Below are 23439 nucleotides of genomic sequence, written 5' to 3'. Positions count from 1 at the left end.
CATTACCATGTGCTCTCTATATACTTGGATATCCTGACTGAAGAAATACCAAGCTCATCATCCAAATTCTCTGAACCATTGGAATCTCCATCAAACCTAACATGACCGATAGATGCATCATTGCCATCTAACACTTTCTTCTCCCCTTTGTATTTACCTGCACTACTGGTAGATGTACCTAAAGATATGGGACTGCTCCTTACATAAGACAATGGCACATTGCATCTGTTGGAAACATGATAGAAATATAAAGAGAGAAACACACCTTAATGCGGAAGCCATAGGTGTTGAATCATGATGATTGTCACCCCAATAGATTGGGTATGGCTCAAATAAGGATCCTAGAGCTTTAATTGAGAGGTTTGCACAACACAGCTAATGTGCAGAGATTTTTTGTTTGCAATACTACTGAGACCATTTTTGGCACAAATAGTTTTGGGTGACTTTGGAATCTTGGTGAATCGAGCTTACATTCTTTGGTAAAGTTTACTTAATCTGGTTGGGTTTACGTTTGCTCTAAGGCTATCCACAAGACCAGAATCTCAAGAGTCCATACTGGAATATTTAATGTGGATGTGGACTCCATAAAAATTTGAACCACCACCTCACACCCTTGTTAGGGCCCATGCAACATGTGGAGATAAAAAAACCGGCAACCCTGACTAGTTGGATACCTCACACCCTTGTTAGGGCCCATGCAACATGTGGAGATAAAAAAACCGGCAACGCCGACTAGTTGGATTTACGTGCTTAGTTGGGTTTACTTTATCATAAAGTACCGGTCCTAATGACTTCACGCGATCATGTGCATTTGCAATCGTCGATCCCAACTCCTCCGAGTGTTCAAGGCCCCGTGGGAAATAGTGTTGAGGGCCTGAGACTCGAGAGACTAGAGTAGCACTCATCATCAATTGACAAAAAATAAATGCAAGTCAAGAAGAGCAGGTCGGTCCTTTCATGTGTGGCGAGTTATGGAAATGCGGGTGTGACGGGTCTTATAAATATCAAATGAGTGTTTCAACTTTTTTCCAGGGAGTGTGGCCGGTGATGGCAGCTTGATGAGAGAGAGCGCCTAAGGATTCATTGCCCATGCTTTTCATTGCGTTGTGTGTGTGGGCGGGTTCGATGATTCTGAAAGCGGCTCCAAGTCCCAGCGACCCAGAGTAGATTGAGTATCGAATCTGCGTTCCAGGAGACACAACAGAGGAGAAAGACGAGGAGGGTCGGCGGCGACAGGTTCAGAGGAGGAGCAGGAGCAACAGCAGCAGCAGGATGAGGCGTTTGGGGCGTGCAGCGTTGCACCGCGGCCGCCAGAGACTCGCCGAGCTCTCGCTCTTCCGGTCCCGCCGTTGCGCCGTCGTCACTGCGATCCAGATCTTGTTCCTCCTGGGCTTCCTAGCTGTCCACCTGCTCTACTGGGGCCCCAGCCCCCCTCAGCTTCGATCCCTAGCCTCGACACTTTGCCCCAGCGTGCAGCCCATTCGTGCGGGGCCTGTCTCTTTAGAGGTTCCCTTTCCCAGCAGGAACGTCAGCCTTCCTCCTCAGAATGGCTTGTCCAAGCTTTTGCAGCGCAGGAATGCATTGCCGCCCCGCAACCGTGATCTTTTCCGCAATCTGCCCTCGGATCACCTTATTTTGGTGCTTTATGTACACAATCGGCCTGCCTACCTCCGAGCCACCGTGGATGCACTGTCACGGGTAGATGGCATCAGCGAGGCTTTGTTGATTGTCAGCCATGATGGATACTTTGAGGAAATAAATGCCATTATCGAAGGCATCCGCTTTTGCCAGGTGAAGCAGATCTTTGCCCCATTTTCACCACACATCTATCCTGATTCATTTCCCGGGACCAGCAGAGGTGACTGCCATGATAAGGATGATCCGCAGGTGAAGCACTGTACAGGTGATGCTGATCAGTATGGAAATCACAGATCTCCCCGCATAGTCTCCCTAAAGCACCACTGGTGGTGGATGATGAACACAGTCTGGGATGGCTTGCCTGAGACCCGAGATTATGATGGGCACATGGTCTTCATTGAAGAAGATCACTACCTCTTTCCCAATGCGTACAAAAACATGCAAATTCTTTGTGCATTGAAGCTATGCAAGTGTCCTGACTGCTATGCCTGCAACTTGGCTCCTGAAGACGTCAACTTCAGTGGAGAGAGGAGTGAGAACCTTATAGCTGAAAAAATTGGGAATGTTGGCTATGCATTTAACAGGACTGTCTGGAGGAAGATACATGCCTACACAGAGAATTTCTGTACTTTTGATGATTATAATTGGGACATTACCATGTGGGTGGCCGTGTATCCTAATTGGGGAAAATCCATATATACACTGCGAGGGCCTCGTGCAAGTGCCCGTCACTTTGGAAAATGTGGATTGCATCAAGGAAATAAGAAGGGACAACCTCCTTGTCTGGATGAGGGTGGTCAGCTGCCTTCCATTGAAGAAGAAGACACTGTTCCAAACATCAAGACATCCTGGGAGGTCAAGCACAAGGCAATGAAAGGTTACAACCAAGGATTCAGAGGATGGGGAGGATGGGGTGATGTACGAGATCGCAACTTGTGTCGTGACTTTGCCTCCATGTACCACTCGGGTGTTATTACATAACACTTTAAGACAATGTAATGTACAAGTGTTTCTTCACCACTCTAGCTCTCTGAAGACGCAGAGATGTGGAGTGCCATTCAAGTAGATTCAACTCCCCTTGATGGACCTAGAGATACGTCTTGAACGTTTATCTCTTCATGCTTTGGGCCATGGGTTAAGATTCGGTGAGAGAAAATCTGTAGTATGTCAACCTCAAAAGAAAAATTGTTGATGTCTTAAGACAGAGCAGGGTTATGCATGTAACTTTACCAAGAGGACATTTCAACCATGTATACAGCAAGATGGTAGACCTTACACCCATTTAAGACTTTCTATACATGGATTCGTGTTGTTCCATGAGATAAGAGTGTAATTATTCGGCCTTCTAATAGACTAATAGACTAAGAGTTTTTAACAGCCATTGCTTTTGTAGCTTCAAGGTGCTTCATATAGCTTTCTTGTGACATGAACAAAAATGTCACAAACTTTCACTGTGTAAGCAATGCTAAACTCAGTCCTGGATGTGTTGTTAGATCTTGACCACTAGTATGTGGTTGCTTCATTTATGTAAACATTATAAGCTGCTGTCGACATAATGTTGTGACCTTGAAGCTTGATAACATCATTATCATCCTCTCTTGGATGTTCAACAATGTTACTATATTGATGAGCCGCTGCTACCACTTTTGGATGTTAAATGATGTTACTATACTGATGAGTCTGCTGCTTGCTAGCATTATAAGCTGCTGTTTGACGTGATGTTGCAAACTGAGAAGCGTAACTACTGATAAAAGCTCTATTGATGAGCTGATAATTTCTGTGGGGTTGATTATAAGTTTTTGTCTTAGGAGCAGCGAAGTTCTTGATGAACCTCTTGTTTTGACATGACCAATTGACTGAATAATGTAACAATCAACTTCTCAATGAATTTTTTGTGACATGGATACCAGCAAGGTTTTACCACTTAACTAAATGACTGGTTATCACATTATTGCTGTAAAATAAGCACGTTACAACATTACCAATTTTATGTGGAATAAACAAGCTTGCATTATGTGTTATGGTTTACATTTCTTGGTCTGATGCATGTGCTGTATTTCTTGCACCACACCTTGCAACTAGTCATCAAATTCAATAATGATGAATGTTTGAAAGCCTAGATATGTTCCTCCATGGGTCAGAAATGCTAGCGTATTTGAAGGTCAAAGAACTCAAGTGGATGGTTAGTAGTCCTGCCTTTGGCAAGAACAGGAGTCGGTAGGATTGAAGTGGTGCGAAGGTTTTTTATATGTTTTGTGATAACGTGCAAACATGGTGTTTCTTCAATTCTAAACTTGCAGCTCTGAACTACAAGTTCTAAGATTTACTTTGTGTTCTTGTTGACTCACTTGAATCACCAAAAAACCAAGTCGCAAACATTATCATTGATGGTTAACGTGCATCTTAAAAATGCTAGCCAAGTCGCCTCAAGAGGTGGCTAGTACATCTAGTAGTAGTTGCTAGTTCTAAAAAAGGTAGCAACCAATCTTTTAATGGTGGCAAGAACAACCCAAGTGGTAGCTAGCACACCCAAATGTGGTTGCCATGCTACTTCCCGTAAAGATAACAACTAGCTTCATTGTGGAAGTTACAAGCCTCGGTAGTGGTAGCTACCTAGTACTAATCTAACTATTGCTAGCTGTCAATTTCAAAAGTAGCTACCAATGGGTTTCAATCTAACCAATGGTAGCTATCAACCTCACAATCGTCTCACAAATGTAGCTCTATTGAGCTCACAATGGTAGCTACAAGTCTGACTTGAGGGAATGATCTAATCACATGCATCAACCAGTATCACAATGCATCTACCAATCTTGTAGTGATATAGCTGCTAGTCTATCCCAATGGAAATAGTTTAACCAAAGATGATGCCAATGGTAGCTATTGGTATAACCTAGTAGAAATAATGTAATCACAAGTAGTAGTAGACCAGTCTCCCAAGGTTACCCAAAAGTGATAACTACCACATCCAAAAGTGCTAAGTGCTATGCTACTTCTAGTAAAGATATCTACTAGTCTAATTAGTGGTAGCTACCATGTACTTATCTAACTATTAATAGCCATCATTACACAAGTAGCTATGAATCTACCTTGTGAGAACAATCTCACCACATGCAGTGGCCAATATCATATTGTAGCTACTAATCTCATAGTGGTAGCTATCATTCTACCAATCTGAGATTGGTAGCTATCAATTTGAGAGTAGTAGCTATTGGTAACTACCAATCTAGAATGGATAGTTACAAGTGTGAGGCTAGTAGCTAGTTTGGAACTAGTAGCTGCTAGTCTAAGATTGGTTGCTACCATTCCTAGACTAGTAGATGGTAATATCGGTTTGGTAGCTACTAGTCTTTGAGACTCCAATTTAGAGTGACCATACTCATATTGCAAGCTAGCACTACCTCATATAGTCATCTGTAGTACCTAGCATAAAAGAAGCCACATATTCTAGGCTTCTCATCAACATAGATAATTAGAACTAATAATTAGCTTGATGGGAAGGTTAGGGTTCATACTAGACTTGATGCCTTTTTTTGCATCACAATTGCTGAAGAGCACCGAAGATCATATTGTTTGTGAAGCTCCTTGGACAAGGTATCACTCATCTTTAGGAGAAACAAAGATTGTATGGTGTATGAGATTTTGTGCATATGTCTAGAATCAATGCGTGTATTCTTATGCATGGCAACAATATGAGCAAAATAATAAATGTGATGTACATGATTACAAGGTGATATGAATATGCTAAGTGCATCATCATCCAACAACACACAAGCACTACAAATTTTTGGCAAATGAAATGTGTCTATATCAAACAAGTGGGACTTTGGGTAGAGGCACACAACAAAACAATGTTTCTTTTGGCTTGCATGTTGCTGACAAATTTCTACTATGCATGTGTGAGCATCTCTTTTTCCTATGTGAAATCATGCTTCTCTTGAGCTTTATGACTACTCCCTCTAGTGCCTAGGTGTTCAGTGACAACCTTTGAACATCATTTTTCAACTCCATTTTCAATACATCCTATACATCTTTCCTATCTTTGGCATTTTGTAAAGAACTCATAAAGAATCCTCTTTATGATTTAGTTTTCTCGTGAGACTGTCCACAAGTAAATGAGCTCCTTCATCTCGATACATATCTATTTTATGCACTTCAAGTTTTTGTACATCTTCATTGTGTTTTGATAGTGCCAAGGCATGGTTACATTCAACCAAGGCATGAATTCTATCCAAGTCAATGAGAGGACCTAGGCTAAATGACAAAGTTTTTGTCACTTCTTTTACCAAAGCTCCGACTTCATACCTTTGTATTTGACCTTAGCACCTCCTCAATGCATGTTTGCCTTGGTAAGGACTAATGCATATTTTCTTGAGTTGGAAGGTTGCAAACTTCATTTGCCTGAGATTTGGTCTTGCAAAACATTGTCTTCCTCTTAGGAGGCACATGAGGAGGACCCAAAACATCTTGCGTTGTGAAGTTCAAGGATAATAATCCTTGAATGAATTCATGACTATAAAAAGAAGCTCGTTTTGGTAATATAATGTATGTAAATACTAGTACCTACCAACAAATATATAAAATGCATAATGTAAATAAAAGGCATGACTTTTCAACAATATGCATAACGACCCAAAATAGTAATAGTAATAACACATACATCGTATCATTGCCTTATCTTCTCAAGCCAACATCTCTTTCCAATTAGCTAACACATACATGCGACTATTAGCAGATGCAGTAAATGCATAATGTAAAGACAAAATGTAAAGACAATGTATGAATTCTAAAATGTGACCAAGGACAGTAACAATCAAAACATGTAGTACCATTGCCTTACCAATTTGCTAAAATCAACATATTTTTCCAACTACCTAGCACAAGCATGCAATACATGAATGCAAAAAACATCCATGCATGCAACAACATACATGCACATAGCAACATGACTATGTACTTCAAAACATCACACATAATGAATGGCATATCTATTTGTTTTGGCTACTTCCATCTATGAACTTGAGGCTTTCCTTTTTGTAATATAGTGAGTGAGGGTGGAGATTGGATGTTGTTTGCCTTCTTCTATGAGGGGGTGGAGTGGATCTAAATCACAATTTGGATCCTAGAGTTGACACCAATGAGCTAGACAATGGAGGAGAGGGAACTGGAGGTGTTTTTTGGACTTCCCAAGTTAGGATACTAGTTTCATGAATCCTTTTTCTTTCCTTGTATAGAGCTCCTCATTTCTTGCCTACTATGCACACAACACCATAGCTTCATCTTGGCCCACAAGGGTTTAAATATGCATATATTCAAAGGGGGTAATGCACACCTTGTGCATTATAGATCAATTCCAATGATGATCCTCGAGCGAGTGAGAGGCTTGGTGCATTGTAAGAAAGAGAAGGCGTCTCTTGTTGGCATTGTCATCAATCCATATACATACCATCTTGATGTCCCAAGAAGCAAGAGTTAAACAAGGATAACAAACCAGAGCCATGAGCCCTGAAATGTGGCATCACTTGATTACCCAAAAGATAGGTTTCAACAAGTAAGGCAATTGGAATTGATCCTTAGGATGAGGACTATAGTTCCATACATATTAACTTCATGATTAAGCCTTCTAGAACCGTCTATGTTGGATGGATCATCAATCGGGAGGAAGAATCATAAAAAGAGGGCATGATGACAAAATTCCAAGGTGGTTGTCAAAAGTGAAGGGGACATAATGATAATGCCTAGCAAAGTAGTTAGAAAAGTGGAGATTGTTGCAACCTCCCCCTAAATGGAGAAAATAGTAATCGAAAAAGTGGGAGAGTACCTTAACCCAAAACATTAACTTAAAGTAATTGAAGACGTGAAAGAATGGCTTGAGGGAGCTTAGTAGTAGTTGTGAGAAAAAGTCGCAAAGTTGGACCTTAGTGCTCAAGAAATGACAGGCATGGTGTGACAACAATTGAGCCCAATAGGCCTAGTAATCCATATGTGACTTATGACAAGGAGGGTAGCATAGTTCTTATGGATTACCTACCCCTACCAGTCATGGTGTTAGGGCTAGGGAGAGGAAGAGCATCAACTCAATATAAAGATCCCATTGAGTGCTAAAACTAGGGGCAACCAAGACATGTGTCCCCTCAAGATGCTGTCTATTGCTAATGGATCCACAATAGGGAAGAAGAATGCCAAGAAAAGGAAGAAGAGAGCAGCTAAAAGGTTCTTGCTGCAAAGTGAAGGGATTACTACCAAATTGACTAACAAAATTGTGTCCAGTGCTGAGACACTACCATTGCTTCTCACATCGAGAGGAGGAAATTAATATACTAGCAACATATTTGTGTCTCAAGTTGACTACCTCAAGAAGGATCCTAGTTGATGCTCTCATTGATGAAGGATCAAACATTATCATCTTACCTTACAAGTTCTGGTAGTAAATTGGACAACCCTTATTTATACCATCCAACACAAAATTAAATCCATATGGAGGCTTGCCATACTTAGTATTAAGCAAGTGCAAGTTAATAGTGACTATTGAGGCCTAAAGCATCCTAATTGTTTTTTATGTTCTCCGAAATTGAGACAATGTGGGGTGAGAGATCTTGCTAGGATGCCCATTTAAGCATAAAACACAATGTTGAGTTGATTTTGTGGAACCATGTATTCAGAATTATCTCTATCTTTAGCAAGGAAGAACTGATTGACAGACCACAATGTCCTATTAAACCCATCTAGCTAGTGATGCCTATCGAATGAACAGAAAGTCTATTGAAAGAACTTTCTTTGGCCCAAGATAAATGGCTCCCATCGTCAAGATTAATAATTCAAAAATTTCATGACGTTATGGCAACCCATGCAAAATAGTTGTAGGAACTTATTGTAAGCCATGGAGGAAGAGCCAATACATTAGACCTAAATTGCACATCAGTCCCACATAGTACCCAAGGTGATACTAAATGTGCAAGGCTACTACAAGGGTAATCACTTCATTCGGGTCCTGAAACAAGCACCTCACACTCACCAACATCAACTAACAAAGGCCCACATGGTGCAACAACACAACCAATTAGATTGTAAGCCTGAGACCCATGATATCAAAATCATACCTCAAGGAACTATTTGGGTATATAGACCAAAGCTACCCAAAGTATAGCTACAACCCCACCCTTTGCAACTACAAAGACTATGCATGAATCACAACTACTCAAAGTGAAATCATCTTCAAATCACGCACATGAGGAAGCTAATTGATTTGTCAAATGGCCACAAAATTGGTTGGCAATACATTCAAAACATTCACTTTGAAATATAAAATGATTGACCTAGGAATTGCCAATGAGCAGAAGATAGAGCTTGTCTCCCATTGGAAGGCTATTTGAGAGGATAGTGGACACATCTTTTACAAGAGCAAAGCAACTGAGAAAAATATTCTCATGACACTTTCATAGAAAAGCCACTAAGACCATGCACCTTATCTCAAGTTGGGCTTCAATTCACAAAGGCAAATAACCCTAATGGCTGAAATCTACAAAAAGTGTAAAGCATAACATCCATTCCTAAGGGTCTGGTACAATCATTGCATTGATATTGCTACTAATGATAGTCTCTTCATGACCAATGTGGAACAATGACACTCAATAAAAACCATCTAGCACGACCCCACACACTGCAATGGAATTTCGCCTCATGCTATTCTCATCACTCAAGATCTAACATACCCTTCTATACTACCATAATGTCCATTGGGGACAAAATGCTATTGGAAGAAGAACTTCATGTAGCAAGCTGAATGGAAGGCCCAAATCTTTTAACTGACCTAGTGACCTATCTCTACAAGCTCTTATGCCAACCATTCGAGTTAGATGCACTTGTTGAACTCCAAGTTCTCAAACCCAAAATCTCTGACAGATGGTTTCCTCAAGCCATCACACCAAACAACACTTGTTAGGGAAACACACCTTTTGTACAAAAAAAAATCACTACTTATTCATTATTTATTTGAAAAACACACACACACACACACATGTTAAACCCAACTACCACCATTACAGCTACTAGGAACTCATCTCCCTTCACATTAAAAGGTGGGAAACCAAATGACATTACTTGAACCCCATTGAATTGTGCAAAATTGTGCAAAATTGTGTTGTAATGTTTTTTATTGTCAATCATATTGAATTGTTTTTTGTTGTCAACCATACAAACAACATTCCTTACCATGGTGCAATCAATGCATCTGAATGACATAGTAAGTGTTGATACATGATCACACATTCACATGGACATGTCGATGTTGGAACCCTCTTAAGTGCTATCAATGAGTGATTGGGTTCCCAACTTAAATAGTAAGTGCAATGTGCACTTACTATTTACAACATTGGATTATTGATATCTAGCATGACCCGTACACCTAAAAGCTACCATTTCAAATGACTTGCAAAACAAAATATATGCATTGAATTAATGTTCTATGTAACGTTTCCAATGTTCATTGATGAAATAACTTAAGGTATACTGGAGTGAATTTCAAAAAATATGTCTTAAATAATTGAGCAAAGGTGTCTCAATGAATTTTAACAATACATCCTTCTATATGCAATTCCATAAATAGAAGGAACTAACACAACTTTATAGATTTAGGATAAATATTATTTGGAATCTCCATGAACATTTCAATGGAACATCTTTAAAAAATCCCAAGTCTATATGAATGAACTCTTGAAGTAAATATTTGAGGACCCTATGGACCCACAAACCCTCAAAATATTCCAAGAACACTAAACACCTCAATGGCCAAGAAAAAAGAAAAACCTTTACAAGCATCCTATCATGAAAAAACATGGGGAAGAGGGAACCAAATATTACCATAGAAAAAGTCCCTCAAGTGACCTTAATTATCTTAGTTCACTTGAACAACAAAGACATATGGTTTCCAAAAACTATTGCAACACCTACATGGGGTTTATAGTGAAGGAGAGCTACCACTTGTCACCTAGCCTCGATCTAGAATTAGAGTTAACCTCAAGCTACCACCACTCCGAGAGAGAGAGAGAGAGAGAGAGAGAGAGAGAGAGAGAGAGAGAGAGAGAGAGAGAGAGAGAGAGAGAGAGAGAGAGAGAGAGAGAGAGAGAGAGAGAGAGAGAGAGAGAGAGAGAGAGAGAGAGAGAGAGAGAGAGAGAGAGGGAGAGGGAGAGGGAGAGGGAGAGGGAGAGGGAGAGGGAGAGGGAGAGGGAGAGGGAGAGGGAGAGGGAGAGGGAGAGGGAGAGGGAGAGGGAGAGAGGGAGGGAGGGAGGGAGGGAGGGAGGGAGGGAGGGAGGAGGAGGAGGAGGAGGAGGAGGAGAAGAGTTGGTTGCTTTGGCATGTAAGGTTGCAAGCCACTTTGGTCCTTGCCTAGTTGGCCAACTCCCTCTATTAGACCATTGCCATATCAAATCTCCTTCTTCCTTGTGGTTGTTTTGGCATGTAAGGTTGCAAGCCACTTTGGTCCTTGCCTAGTTGGCCAACTCCCTCTATTAGACCATTGCCATATCAAATCCCCTTCTTCCTTGTGGTAATAGCCACAAAGTTCCCTCCTTATAGCAGTTACTCCTGGCACTTTATGTGGTTGCCATTCTATGGGTGGCATTGCTCCAACATCCCCCCTCCTGACCTCTAGTGTTAATCCTTAGTAGTAGCTAAAGAAGAATATCAATAAGAGAAAAGAGAATAGTGAAAAAAGTGCAAGGAATAAGCATAACACTAGGAAATAGCAAATGAAATCGAAAATGTCTTCAAAGGACTAATTAGTCAAGGTGTAGTCTATCATAAAGTTGTTGTACGAATTGTACACAAGTCCTTAGAACTTTAGAAAGAAAATTGTGATCCTAAAAGAAAGAGTCTTATAGCCAAAAAGCCATTAAAAGGGCCAACTCAAATGTGGGACCCCAATGTAAGAATGTCTCCAAAAAGTGGCCATGTATATAAGAGTGGAATGTGTGTGCCAAATATTCTTGCTCTCTTTCTCACATTTTCCCCTTGCTTGCTTGCTTGCTTGCTTCTTGAGAGAGAGAGAGAGAGAGAGAGAGAGAGAGAGAGAGAGAGAGAGAGAGAGAGAGAGAGAGAGAGAGAGAGAGAGAGAGAGAGAGAGAGAGAGAGAGAGAGAGAGAGAGAGAGAGAGAGAGAGAGAGAGAGAGAGAGAGAGAGAGAGAGAGAGAGAGAGAGAGAGAGAGAGAGAGAGAGAGAGAGAGAGAGAGAGAGAGAGAGAGAGAGAGAGAGAGAGAGAGAGAGAGGAGGAGGAGGAGGAGGAGGAGGAGGAGGAGGAGGAGGAGGAGGAGGAGGAGGAGGAGGAGGAGGAGGAGGATCTTATCATCTCTAGAGGTCCAATGTGGCCTATGAGATCAGCCCAATACATTGAATCACATGCATCTCTTATCTTAAAAGGTAAAACATATGCCTATGAGACTAGAAATTGGGCTATATTCTATGTAAGAATATGCCCAAAGTACAAATGTAAATAATAATATTGAAATAGGAAAGAAAAGAAAAGAAGAGAAATAGTAGAAATTCTTTTTCTCTTAGTGAAGTATCTCTATTAGTGGAGATGTAGCTCTATGTGATTAAGATGCCTCGACATTTGTCTCATGTGGCACTCAATGATAGCTCTAATTTATCAATGATAAGGATGTTAGGGTCTCATCCCAAGAAGATGTAGGCATCTCACTCAACTAACTGCCCTTGCTTTAACCAAGGAGATACCTCTTGAAGATGAAGCCACTATCAACAACAATGGCTAGTTTTGTACTAGACTATGTGGTAGCGGAAAAGTTGTAACAAGACTTTGTTTGGGTGGAGCTCCTATCTTATAGAGTAGTTGCTCTATGTCTCTGAATCTCTAAGAGAAAGAATCCCAAGTACCTTTGGTCCTCAAATAACAAATTTCCTTTTTGTATAGGGCCCAAATCCTCTCGAAAGAGATAGTGATATCTACCTCAAACATTATAGTATCCTATACATCCACAAATGTAATGTTCCTTTGTCTCTGGCTCTCTCCTACAAAGTTGGTACATGTGATCTTCTATCTCCATACCTTCCCATCTTCCTATCTTAGTCAGATGATGTGTTGAGGTACGGATTTGCTCAATAGCTATATGTAGCCCATGTGGTAGTTGGGTATCCATATAGCTCAATGAACCCATCCTCAAAGAGCTAAAGGAAGTGATTCTAGTAGTGTGCCATCCTTGCACCATGTGGAGAACGGTGTTTAATCCAAGTCCTCGCATTTCTAGTCTCAATCTGTTTGCTTTGATCACATGGTTTAGCTCTAATTGATTGAGTTCAATTTTAGGGAAATCCAAGCTATAATCGTTGGGGGGGTAATCTATCAATCTACAATCCATGCAAGCTCATCCATGTATCCGTTTGAGCATACCAACAATGTCTATCACTCTTAGTTGCTAATTGTCTAGATGAAGCATATACTAGTTGTGGGTGAGGAAGTTCCCATAATCTATGTATAAAAATCATTGCTTGGAGTAGTTGCTCATATAATAGGTGATATCATCATTATCAACAATTGATCTATATGCTCCTGTCCATCATAAAAATCCCTCTCTAGTCCATCATGATATATCAATGGTTGCCCCAAATGGCTGCCCCATAGAGGAGTGTGGGTGTAAGTAGTGTATCAAAGAGCCATAGTTTGGTGTGTGACTGTATATGTGCACATTGTCTCTCTAGTGCACCTAGTGCTACATATTCTTGTGCTAGTCAAGCCTTTAATGTCTCTCTCTAAGAAAATTGCAAACATATTGTCCAACAATCTCACTGATTCTTCATCAAATGTGCGTTGATGCTCAAATCTTGTCACCCAAGTAGCTAAGGTATTGAATATCATAACCTTGGTTTTCTTAAGATTCACCCTAAGCTTTCTATCTCTATGGAAAGCTAATAAATGCATCCAAGTGTTGTTGTAGTCTCTCATGTGAGTCAGATGTAAGCACAATATCATGTGCATAGAGTAGTATTGGTATCAACACCCTAGCTAGACTAGCTTTGGCTCCTCCCTCTCTATCAATATAATCTAAAACCTCATCTATGTAGAGCCCAAATAAAGTGGGTGAGAGTGGACATCCCAATTTCACTGCAATAGTGCTATTGATTAAGGTTGAGATAACCCCTAGGGTCCATAGTCTACTTGTCACTTTCTTGTATATGGCATAGATACTCCACTGTATCTCCTTAGGGACATCATTATCCTATAGCCTTCTCATGAGTCTAGCACATAGAACCATATCAAATGTGTAGGAGAGGGGAAATAAAATAATGGGGATAAAATATGAGCTACATTGGATGGTATAAAAGGTGTAAGGTATTTGATTTTGGATCATCATTATTATAATACAAGTCTCCTTCATCTTCTCTCTTTCTCAGCTTTCATGGTTGCCTTCTCTCTCTTTCGGTATTTCTCTCTCATTTTCTAATATTTCTCTCTCCTCGCCACTCTCTTTCTCTCTCTTTTGCACCTCTTCTTCTCTCTCTTCTATAGTCTCTCTCTTCTCTTTCTTCCTCTCCAGTCCACTCCTTGACAAGTGGTATTAGAGCTTCTCAGGTTCTTGATCCAGCTAGCCACATTTCATTTAAGGTTTTCCTTTTAAGTTACACAAATCCAAGAAACTTTTAGGTACACAGGTACAAACATGGACAAGGAGTAGTAGTGAAGTGACCAGAGGTCCAAAGACCAAAAGGAAAGAAGACCTGGAGTAGGCAGAAGACCTTGCCATTTTGTGGGAAGCTCATCCTGCAGGATCACGGAGAAGACCAAGCCTGTCGCTGCCAAGAAGCCCAAAGCCCCGAAGGCCTTCATACTTGCAAATGAGCTCTGAAGCCATTGTGGCATTGAAGGAGCGCACAGGGTTGAGCCAGTATGCCATAGCCAAGTACATTGAGGACAAGTACAAGGGGGTTCTTCTAGGAAACTTCAAGAAGATCCTGTCAGTGCAACTAAGGAACCTGATGAAGCAAAACAAGATCTTGAAGGTGAAGGCAAAGATAGGATAGTCTGGTCTAGCAACGTGAAAGAAGTGAGGCCATCTCACCATGCCTTGTGTACACAAATAGTGCATCAGCTTCAAGATTATTTGCCATATGAGCAGCTGAAATGCAAATTTCTTCAGAAATGTGATTTGAAAGGGAATTACAAGTTTCTCTCAGATAAATAACTTGATGTCATTTTGTTTGTTGCCACCATTTCTCAATTTGCAAATTCACAGTACATAGCATACTCAATGCTTTTTTAGGATAAAGACCCATGGCAAATTCTCCTGACAGCATCAGTGCATTAGCACGTTGCTTCACAACTTCTAAGACATCTGCTACCTCAACTCTTGTTGGTATTGGATACTCAATCATAGATTCTAAAAGTTGTGAAGCCACAATGATTGGCTTGTTCAACTGATGACAAAGATTCACTATCTGCCGTTGCATAGATGGAACCTGCTCAAACAAGATTTGTGCACCAAGATCATCTTTGACTACCATCGCACCATCTGATACTCGTATGATGTCTTCTAGATGCTTGAGCGAATCAATGCTTTCAATTTTTGAGATTACTTGAATGGTCCCTTCTAATGATCTTGCGCAAGTTAACTTTTGAGATGTTTAATGACCTTGGCAGATTTCACAAATGAGATGTCAATAAAATCCACTACTTCAAATATATCGAAATCGATGTCAAGCAAGTCCTTGAATGAAATTGTGGAAAGCATTGCATTCCCATCCTAAACCATTCGGCCACCTCTCTAGTGGCTCTTGTTGCTCAAAGTTACCCTTCTCAAGAGAGGATGATGAGGATGCACCTTGCCAACAACCAGCAGCCTTGTAGCCCCAAACAGACCTCTAAAGGTTCCTGTTGTGTAACGTTCTTGGAGGCATCCTCAAAAGATGAGTCCTCAAGTCAAAAGATAAATAACCCTCCTATAAGATCCAAAATATATGTGACACCCTTTTCGCATCCCAAGGAGTCAGCCTAGAGCCCTCATGGAAAGTGGACGTTAGTTTCAGTGGAGCATCAGAAGAGGAGACCACTCCCTTGAAGGAGTTAGATTTGTACCCACAAGTAGTCCATGGGACATTCATTCATGAAGTTGAAGGTGAAAAGCAATTAATGTTTATGGATCTAGAAGATATTGAATGTCACTTGAAGGTGGGTATCAGTCTTCTAGAAAAAGAGCTGTCAGCCCTACACATGACCTATTGAAAGAGAACTTTGACGTGTTTGCATGGTCCTACAAAGATCTCAAGGGGATTGATTCCATGGTGTGCTAGTATCATATAGACCTAGAGCTGATGCCAAGCTCGTGAGACAAAGACATAGGTGCATGAATCCAAATTACTTTGCCCTCATGAAAGCTGAATTGCTAAATCTCCTGGAAGCTAAGTTTATCTATCCAATGGTCAATAGTGAATGGGTTTCTCCCATCATGGTAGTACCCAAGAAGAATGGAAAGCTATGAACATGTGTGGACTTTTGAAAGCTGAACTCCAAGACTAAGAAGGATCATTTCCCTATCCCTTTCATAGACCAACTGTTGGACAATGGCTGACCATGAGCTTTATTCCCTCGTGGATGGATTTAGGTGGATACACCCAAGTCCAGATCACAGAAGAAGATCAATCCAAAAAAACCTTCACAACAAAATGGGGAACCTATACTTATAGATTGATGCCATTTTGGGCTCTGTAATGCTCCTGCTACCTTCCAATGGTGATGATAGCCACATTCCAAAACCATCTATATGATTTCATTGAGATATACCTAGATGACTTCTATGTCTATAGCCTAATTTGTGAGTATTGGGGACACCTGGAGCAATGCTTTGACAGATGTTGAAAGTACAGGATCTCTATCAACCCTAACAAATGTGTCTTCAGAGTCTCATCAAGAGTTCTCTTGGGCCACATTGTCTTTGCACAAGGGATAGCAACAAATCTTGCAAGAAGATTGCATCTTTAATAGGGCCAACTACCCTCAAATAGTTGAGGGAATTCCTTGGCCATATGGGCTATTACAGACGATTCATTGCACACTTTGAAAAAAAGGCCCCCTTGCATAAGCTCCTAAGAAAAGATGTAGAGTTTAGGTGGACCATTGATTGTGATGAAGCATTCAACACCCTTAAGCAGTGTCTGATTGAAGCACCCATCCTGCAATCTTCTGATTGGATGAAGGAGTTCTATGTGCACATTGATGCATTTGTTGAAGGCCTAGACACAGTCTTATGCCAAAAGGGCTCCTCGAAGTTGGATCAACCTATCTATTATGCAAGACGAAAAGTAGCCGATTGAGAAAGAAACTACACAGTGAGACAGAGCTTGAGTGCTTAGCAATGGTGTTTGCCTTAGAGAAGTTTTGACACTACCTACTGTCAACTCACTTCAAATTCTATGTGGATTATGAGGCCCTGTCCTTCTTGATGAAAAAAGTAGATATGAAGGGAAGAATGATGGATGGCTCCTTTTGTTTTAGGAGTTTGACTTTGAAGTGGTTACTAAGCCTTGCCGCTCCCATGTCCTGTGGGGTTGATCATTTGTCATCGTGGATCCCTTAGAGTGACGAAGAGGAGCAGGATGACCTTAACTTCCTTGATGTTTCCCTTTTTCTAGTCGAAAATGTAACCCCATGGTATGCATACAAAGCCAACCTCTTAGCAACTCAACATCATCCTCCTGGTATCTCCAACCATGAGAAGAAGAAGCTCATGTTGGAATCAGTCCCTTATACCCTGTTAGGCAGTGCTTTGTACAAGAAATGCAAAGATAAAGTGTTACGAATATGTATCGCAAGAGATGAGATTGGAATAGTGCTGAAAGCATGCCATGGTTAGCCCTGTGGAGGACACTTTGTAGGAGAAGCGACAACTAGGAAGGCCTTGCTCGTTGGATATTGGTGGCTGACCCTCCACAAGGATGCCTATGACTACTGCAAATATTGTGATGCTTGTCAATGGATGGGAAAGCCTACTAAATCTAGTGCTATGCCACGGCAACCCATCCTTCCCCTAAAGCCCTTTGAGAAGTGGGAAATTGACTTTGTTGGCCCCATTGATCTGCCAACCAGAAGAAAGCAGAACAGATACATCTTAGTATGTACAGACTACATTACAAAGTGGTGTGAAGTCAAAGCTATGACGCGAGATGATGGCAATAGTGTGGCCCTATTTGTGTATGAGAATATCATCACCTGCTTTGGTAGTTCCCTAGATCTAGTAAGTGATAGAGGTACTCACTTTCTTACGAGCTTTCTCAACAAAATTATGGAAGAATTGATAGAATTGTACAAGGTCTTCCATCGCATGTCCACACCTTACTACCTCAGAGCCAGTGGCCAAGTTGAATCTACCAATCGCATCCTCTGCTCTATCCTTACAAGAAAGATTGCTACACATCACTATGATTGGGATGATTAACTTACACAAGCCCTCTTCTGGGCATATAGAACCTCCTACTACAGGATAGACCCATCCGATGTACGATATAGAAGCCGTTTTCTTTGTCAAGTTAGAGCTGCCTTCTTTGCGAGTAGCTATCAAAGAATGCCTAGGTGATGACGAGTCCTTGCAGTGTTCCCTCTTGCACTTGGAATGTCTAGATGAGACTTGTAGGATAGCCTTACACTACATGGAAGCCACGCAAGCTCAAAGAAAGGCATATCATGATAGCTTCATCATGCAAACGCAGTTTAAGGAAGGTGATTTAGTCATTGATTATGATTCCTATTTTAGCAAGCTTCCATGCAAGATTTAACAATGATGGATGGGCCCCTATAAAGTACTTGCTGTCAACCCTAATGGCTCTGTCTAAGTGATAAAGAGAAAAGAACTTTGATCCCTGTCATGCCAACCTATTCTTCGAGAAAAGGTGGAAACACCCTCGAGAGTGGGGAAAAAGAAAATAAAAAGAAAAAAATATAAGAAAAAAAACTATTATGGGAGAAAATGAAGAAATTCCTTGTCATAACAGGCCTCGTTCCAAGAAAAGGCGGCACACACGCTTGGATGGGAAGTTGGCTGTGGAAAAGATGACAACACCTTGCAGTCCAAGATAGCTAAATCATTCGTCAATCTTCCTGAATGCAGTTCCCATGCCACCTCCCTTGGTGTGTTGTATCTTGCAACCCCATCAGTACTTTTGACTTCTACATTAGACAACATTTTCAATATGCAATCCAAGTACCAGACTTGTTGGCTACCTCCCCCCTGGGTATGCCTCTTTATCAATAGATTCAAGTTGACATTATCAACCATATGAAGTTGATCTTCATCTACAATCCTTTGAGTGATGTGAGCTTTCATCCTAACGGGATGGGGATGTGAATCTGGGCTCCCCTTTGTATTTATCAACCAAGCATGAGACAGAGGGTTGGGTGAGTGACTATCCTTGCCCTTTATAGTCAATAAAGAGGTGAGATATGTGAATGGGGCATTGCACACATGGGATGGACCTCTCAATGCATCAAGCACAAATTGTTCTTGTGCATGGCACTATAAGGCTCCCTAGCTTTCCTTCTTGCACCATATGCCAGCACAAGGCAAGGCGAGATGTACTATTGCACCATCAATTGTGCACAAAGCATATATCCTTTGCACAGCTGACAGTGAGGATTATATCAATGGGTATAAGAAATGAGTTGCCCTCCTCTAATTCTCAACAGAGCATGAGATAGAGGGGAAGTTGAGTGCGATTGATCTTTCTTTCATCAATTGAGAGCTGAGGATTGAGGGACATTACATTAATTGGAGTTAGGTACGTTCTTGTTTTCCTCTATACACACACAGGACGGGCCTCCACCATCACCACTACACACCTCACTTTGTAGGTGCACTGCTGCATGATAGGGCTCCATGGCCATCCTTCTTGCACTTATGCCAGATGGGTTTGGGATGCACTGTTACACCATCAACTGTGTGTAATAAAGCAATTTTCATGTTGCTTTAATTAGAAAATTATTCAAGTTTGGACTAGAGTATAAAAGGCAAGAGGGTGCCAATGTAAATCATCTTTTAATCATTTTACACATCTTCACTTCTTGGAGGTTGAAGGTATTTTCTTCCCTACCATTGTAAGGGGTGAGTTCCTTGCAGCAGCCATCATCAATTGATTCTCAAGCTCCCATGGCTTCAACATCTCTTGTAATTCTTGGTTGTAAGACTTATTGAATTAAGAAATGCCCATTCAAGTGGCAACCTTCATTTCAATTGGTATCAGAGCATGAACTTTGATCCATGGGAAGATTCATTTTCATGGAGAATTTAGTCATAGGGACAGGTAGTAGGTAGTGGGAGTACCAAGATTTGGTCACAGGGTTTGGTACAGTTCAAACCGTGACTAGTCAGAGTTATTTGTAATAAGTCATGATTAATTTTGGAGGTTTCTTGAAGGAGATCTTGAGGAAGATGGAAGTTCTTGGCCGAAATAGTAGGTCATGGCTCAATTTTGGCCCAAAAATGAAGAGAGTTGGACAAAATGAAGGATAGATGGTTTAGTTTGGGTTAAACTTGAGTTACTTTTCAAGAATAGGGATTCTTCCCTTTTCCTTTCAAGCTTTTCTCATGAATCCATGGTCAAAGTCTGATCATATCTCTTGCCCATGATCTCTATCATGCCAATGGACTTCATAACCTTGATCATCACCTCTTGAGCTTTTCATGGAGTAGTGGTTTGGGCTCTTTATAGCTTATTTCTTCCTTGGAATCCAGGAATGGACAATAGCGTGAATTGCGAATGTTGCATATTCTTGCCTATTTCATCTCAAAGATGAGCTATGGAGCTCAAATCATCCATGAATAATGCTTAAAAACCCTTGATAAGTGGTCTTCATCAAGCTTGAGCAAGATTTCTTCCTATTCTTGGACTCTTTTCTCTCCCATGAAACCCTATCCTTGACAGTTTTGGACAACAACAAGGAATCTCAGTTTTCCTCAAGTAAATGAGGGGAGCCTTGGTGGCAAATCATTCCTAGAGTTTCCTCAACACTCAAGGGACTGACATTGATACATTCTTGGGCTTGACAGCTTCAAGAATTGTGGCAATGGAGTCAAAACAGGGCATCAAGCTTTAAGAATCCAATTCTTGGATTATTTTCTTTAATTTCATGGGACTTTTGCTTTAAATCACTCCACGGATGTTTCTTCTACTTCAAGCACTCTAGATATTGAAGAATTCAAGCAATGTATTCAAGATTGAAGCCCAATATTCTCTTGATTTGCAAATATGACAGGGATTGAAGAATTTCACTGAAATCTTCATCAAATAGGCTTCAAATTTCAAGGATTATAATCTATACTATTCATTACAGCTGAAGACTTGATCTATATTCCATTCTTGGATCAAATTTGGAGCTAATGTGTTGGACTATGGAGTTTATTCTTCTCTTGATCAATTGTTGGACTCAAGAAGAAGATCTATCAATCTTTGTGACTGAGGATTGATTCAAACAACGTATTCTTCTTCAGTCATTGAAAGAGGTATTTCTACTACTCTTCTTTAATCTCTCCAACTCCTCATTCAATTGTTGTTGCATTTCCTATTGTTAAAGGAGAGGTCAAGTAGAGTACTCGTGCATTGTTGATTAATGATTGATTACATTGAGCTTCAATTTCAACACTGATTGATTGAACCATAACGCTCAAGTATTGTGGCAATGAATCATGAATACCAAGCATGAATTGATTGATAAATCAGCCCATTGAAATTGATTGAATCATTACTCCTTGCATTGTTGATTGATCAACCATTAGCATAAACCCATGCAATTTCCTTTCAGTGATGTTAAAGAATTTCTTAACCTCTAAATTTGGGGACTTTTGTGATTCAATCTATTGAGATTATCCAAGAAATTTGTAAAAGGTGAGCATAGTAAATCAGTGAGTCACTGATTACTATAGGTGAACCTTTCTCATCCTCATTTTCATACATTTTACCTTTCAATTCTTGCATATCATGAAATGGAAAAATCTTGATTCAGCCATGCATATCATGCCTTGATTGTTAGATCACTAGGTCTGCCATGTATATTTCGACCGAGGAAAAAGGTCGAAGCTGGACGAGATAGCAAGACAATAGTGAGGTGACCCTCCCTTGCTATTTAAGACTGCGTAGGGGTGCACAACCTAGTCCGGAAGGAACTTTGCACACCTTTTGGAGCTTCAAAGCCCATTTAGGTGCTCGTCTTATCGTTTTATCACTCACCATAGGTGGTGGACCACGAGAGACCACTTGAGAAAGAGTGGATGAAGACTTGAAGACTTATGGTACCAAACAGGGAAAAACAGGACAGTTTGTGACATCTTTGAAATGATATACAGGTCTACAGATACTTTGAAGTTGATTCCAAGTGGATGATTGATCCTCCAGGTCATACTTCCATGCCCAAAGGTGGTTCTTGATGATCTATGACCAAAGGGTTTGAAACAGGGTCTAAGCAGTGAATTTACAGGTTATTACAGGTTGCTGTCTAATCTAGTCATAAAGAATCAATTACAAAATGGGATATTTCACTTTGAATTTTTTTTTCTTATGCTCAATGTGTAGAGGACAAGTTAGGTTTATTCTTAGCTATAGAGCACTTCATTTGGACCAATGGATTAAAAGTTTTGGCCTTTTTAGTGACAAGTGGTCACTGTAGACAGCACTAGGACTGGTTGATAGGGTACACTATTTTGATAAAAAAGCAACCATATACCTCTTCCAAACTTTTTATTTCATTAATTCTGGTATATCTATATGCTATTAGCTTTGTTTGGAGCTATCAAGCACTTAGATTGGAGGAGAATAGCTTTGGATATTGACCATTCTTTGCATTAGGGAAAAAATGAACTCATAAATGGGCCTTTTAGCCTCCCCTCTCTCCTCCTTAAAACAAGAAAAAGAGGAGAGAAAAATAGTAAAATAATCCTCATCTCTCTCTCCACTTTTGCAATTTCGTTTTTCCTTTTTTATATTATCTACAAAGATATACTCAGATTCCTTCTCTCTCATAATTCAAGAAGTCTTTTTCAACCAAATTTTATATTAAAAAGGAGTAAGTTACGAGAGTGTGGTGCTTCGTTTTCAATGCAAAATGATTAGTAGATACGAGGTAATTGATTTTTTAATCGAGAACAAGGAAAATGAAATTTCGGAAGTTCCTTTTAAGATATTTTGGGGATCTTTTATATCCTAGCTTTTGGTAAAAAAAAAACCCACTGGTCAAATTTCGTATTTTTTGGAGATGTTTTGGAGGCAAAATAGAAATATCTAAAATATGAAAAGTCTTAGATATCCCTACCCTCTGAGCTATTTCCCCCCATATCTATACTCTCTCACGGCTATTGTTACCTCTTCTCTATGTTTATGAAACCTTCATTAATAGAGTGAATTACTTACACCCTCCTTTCCCTTGGCACCTTTGTGTGCCTCTCTGTGCATCTCCACTCTACCTCTTGTGACAACCAAGTAGGCTCCCCATTTCTATTAATAGTAAAATGAATACAAGAAAGAAGGAGCCGCATATTGAGGTAGAGATTGAATATGCCCCATTATTCAAAAGAACCTAGCGTACCAGTGTCAACCCTCAGGTTTTGCAGAGTTACAGGCAAATGGGATTGAAACATATGGATTTGTGGGTTGATGGGGGAATCTACCCAATTGACCCCTTAAACAATAGACCTCCAACTTTCTTAGGAATCACAAATTTGCTGAAGTATGTGTGCGAGGGTGAAAATGGGTTACTTGGTAATAGTAGGCGGCTCAATGATCAGGTGTTCAAAGTATTTACAACTTGCCAGGCAACCA

At 40.4% G+C, this 23439-nt stretch overlaps 1 protein-coding gene and 1 pseudogene across 1 annotated transcript; one reads left to right on the top strand and one right to left on the bottom strand.

Annotated features, from left to right (window-relative positions):
• The first annotated feature begins 1019 nt into the window (after positions 1–1019).
• On the top strand, positions 1020–3019 carry LOC148035580 (alpha-1,6-mannosyl-glycoprotein 2-beta-N-acetylglucosaminyltransferase-like). Its single transcript, XM_087677540.1, has one exon. The coding sequence runs from the start codon at positions 1273–1275 to the stop codon at positions 2617–2619; it is 1347 nt and encodes a 448-aa protein (XP_087533666.1). The 5' UTR covers positions 1020–1272; the 3' UTR covers positions 2620–3019.
• Positions 3020–14402: 11383 nt separating this feature from the next.
• Positions 14403–15395, bottom strand: LOC148035579 (pyruvate kinase isozyme A, chloroplastic pseudogene; annotated as a pseudogene).
• Between the last annotated feature and the right edge of the window lie 8044 nt (positions 15396–23439).

This window comes from Lygodium microphyllum, chromosome 5 (assembly GCF_053477565.2).
Source record: "Lygodium microphyllum isolate KBCC chromosome 5, Lygodium_microphyllum_v1.1.10, whole genome shotgun sequence".
In the NCBI taxonomy this organism is placed as follows: Eukaryota; Viridiplantae; Streptophyta; class Polypodiopsida; order Schizaeales; family Lygodiaceae; genus Lygodium; species Lygodium microphyllum.
Note: the sequence above shows the minus strand (reverse complement) of the source record. Positions and strands in the feature narration are given on the sequence as shown.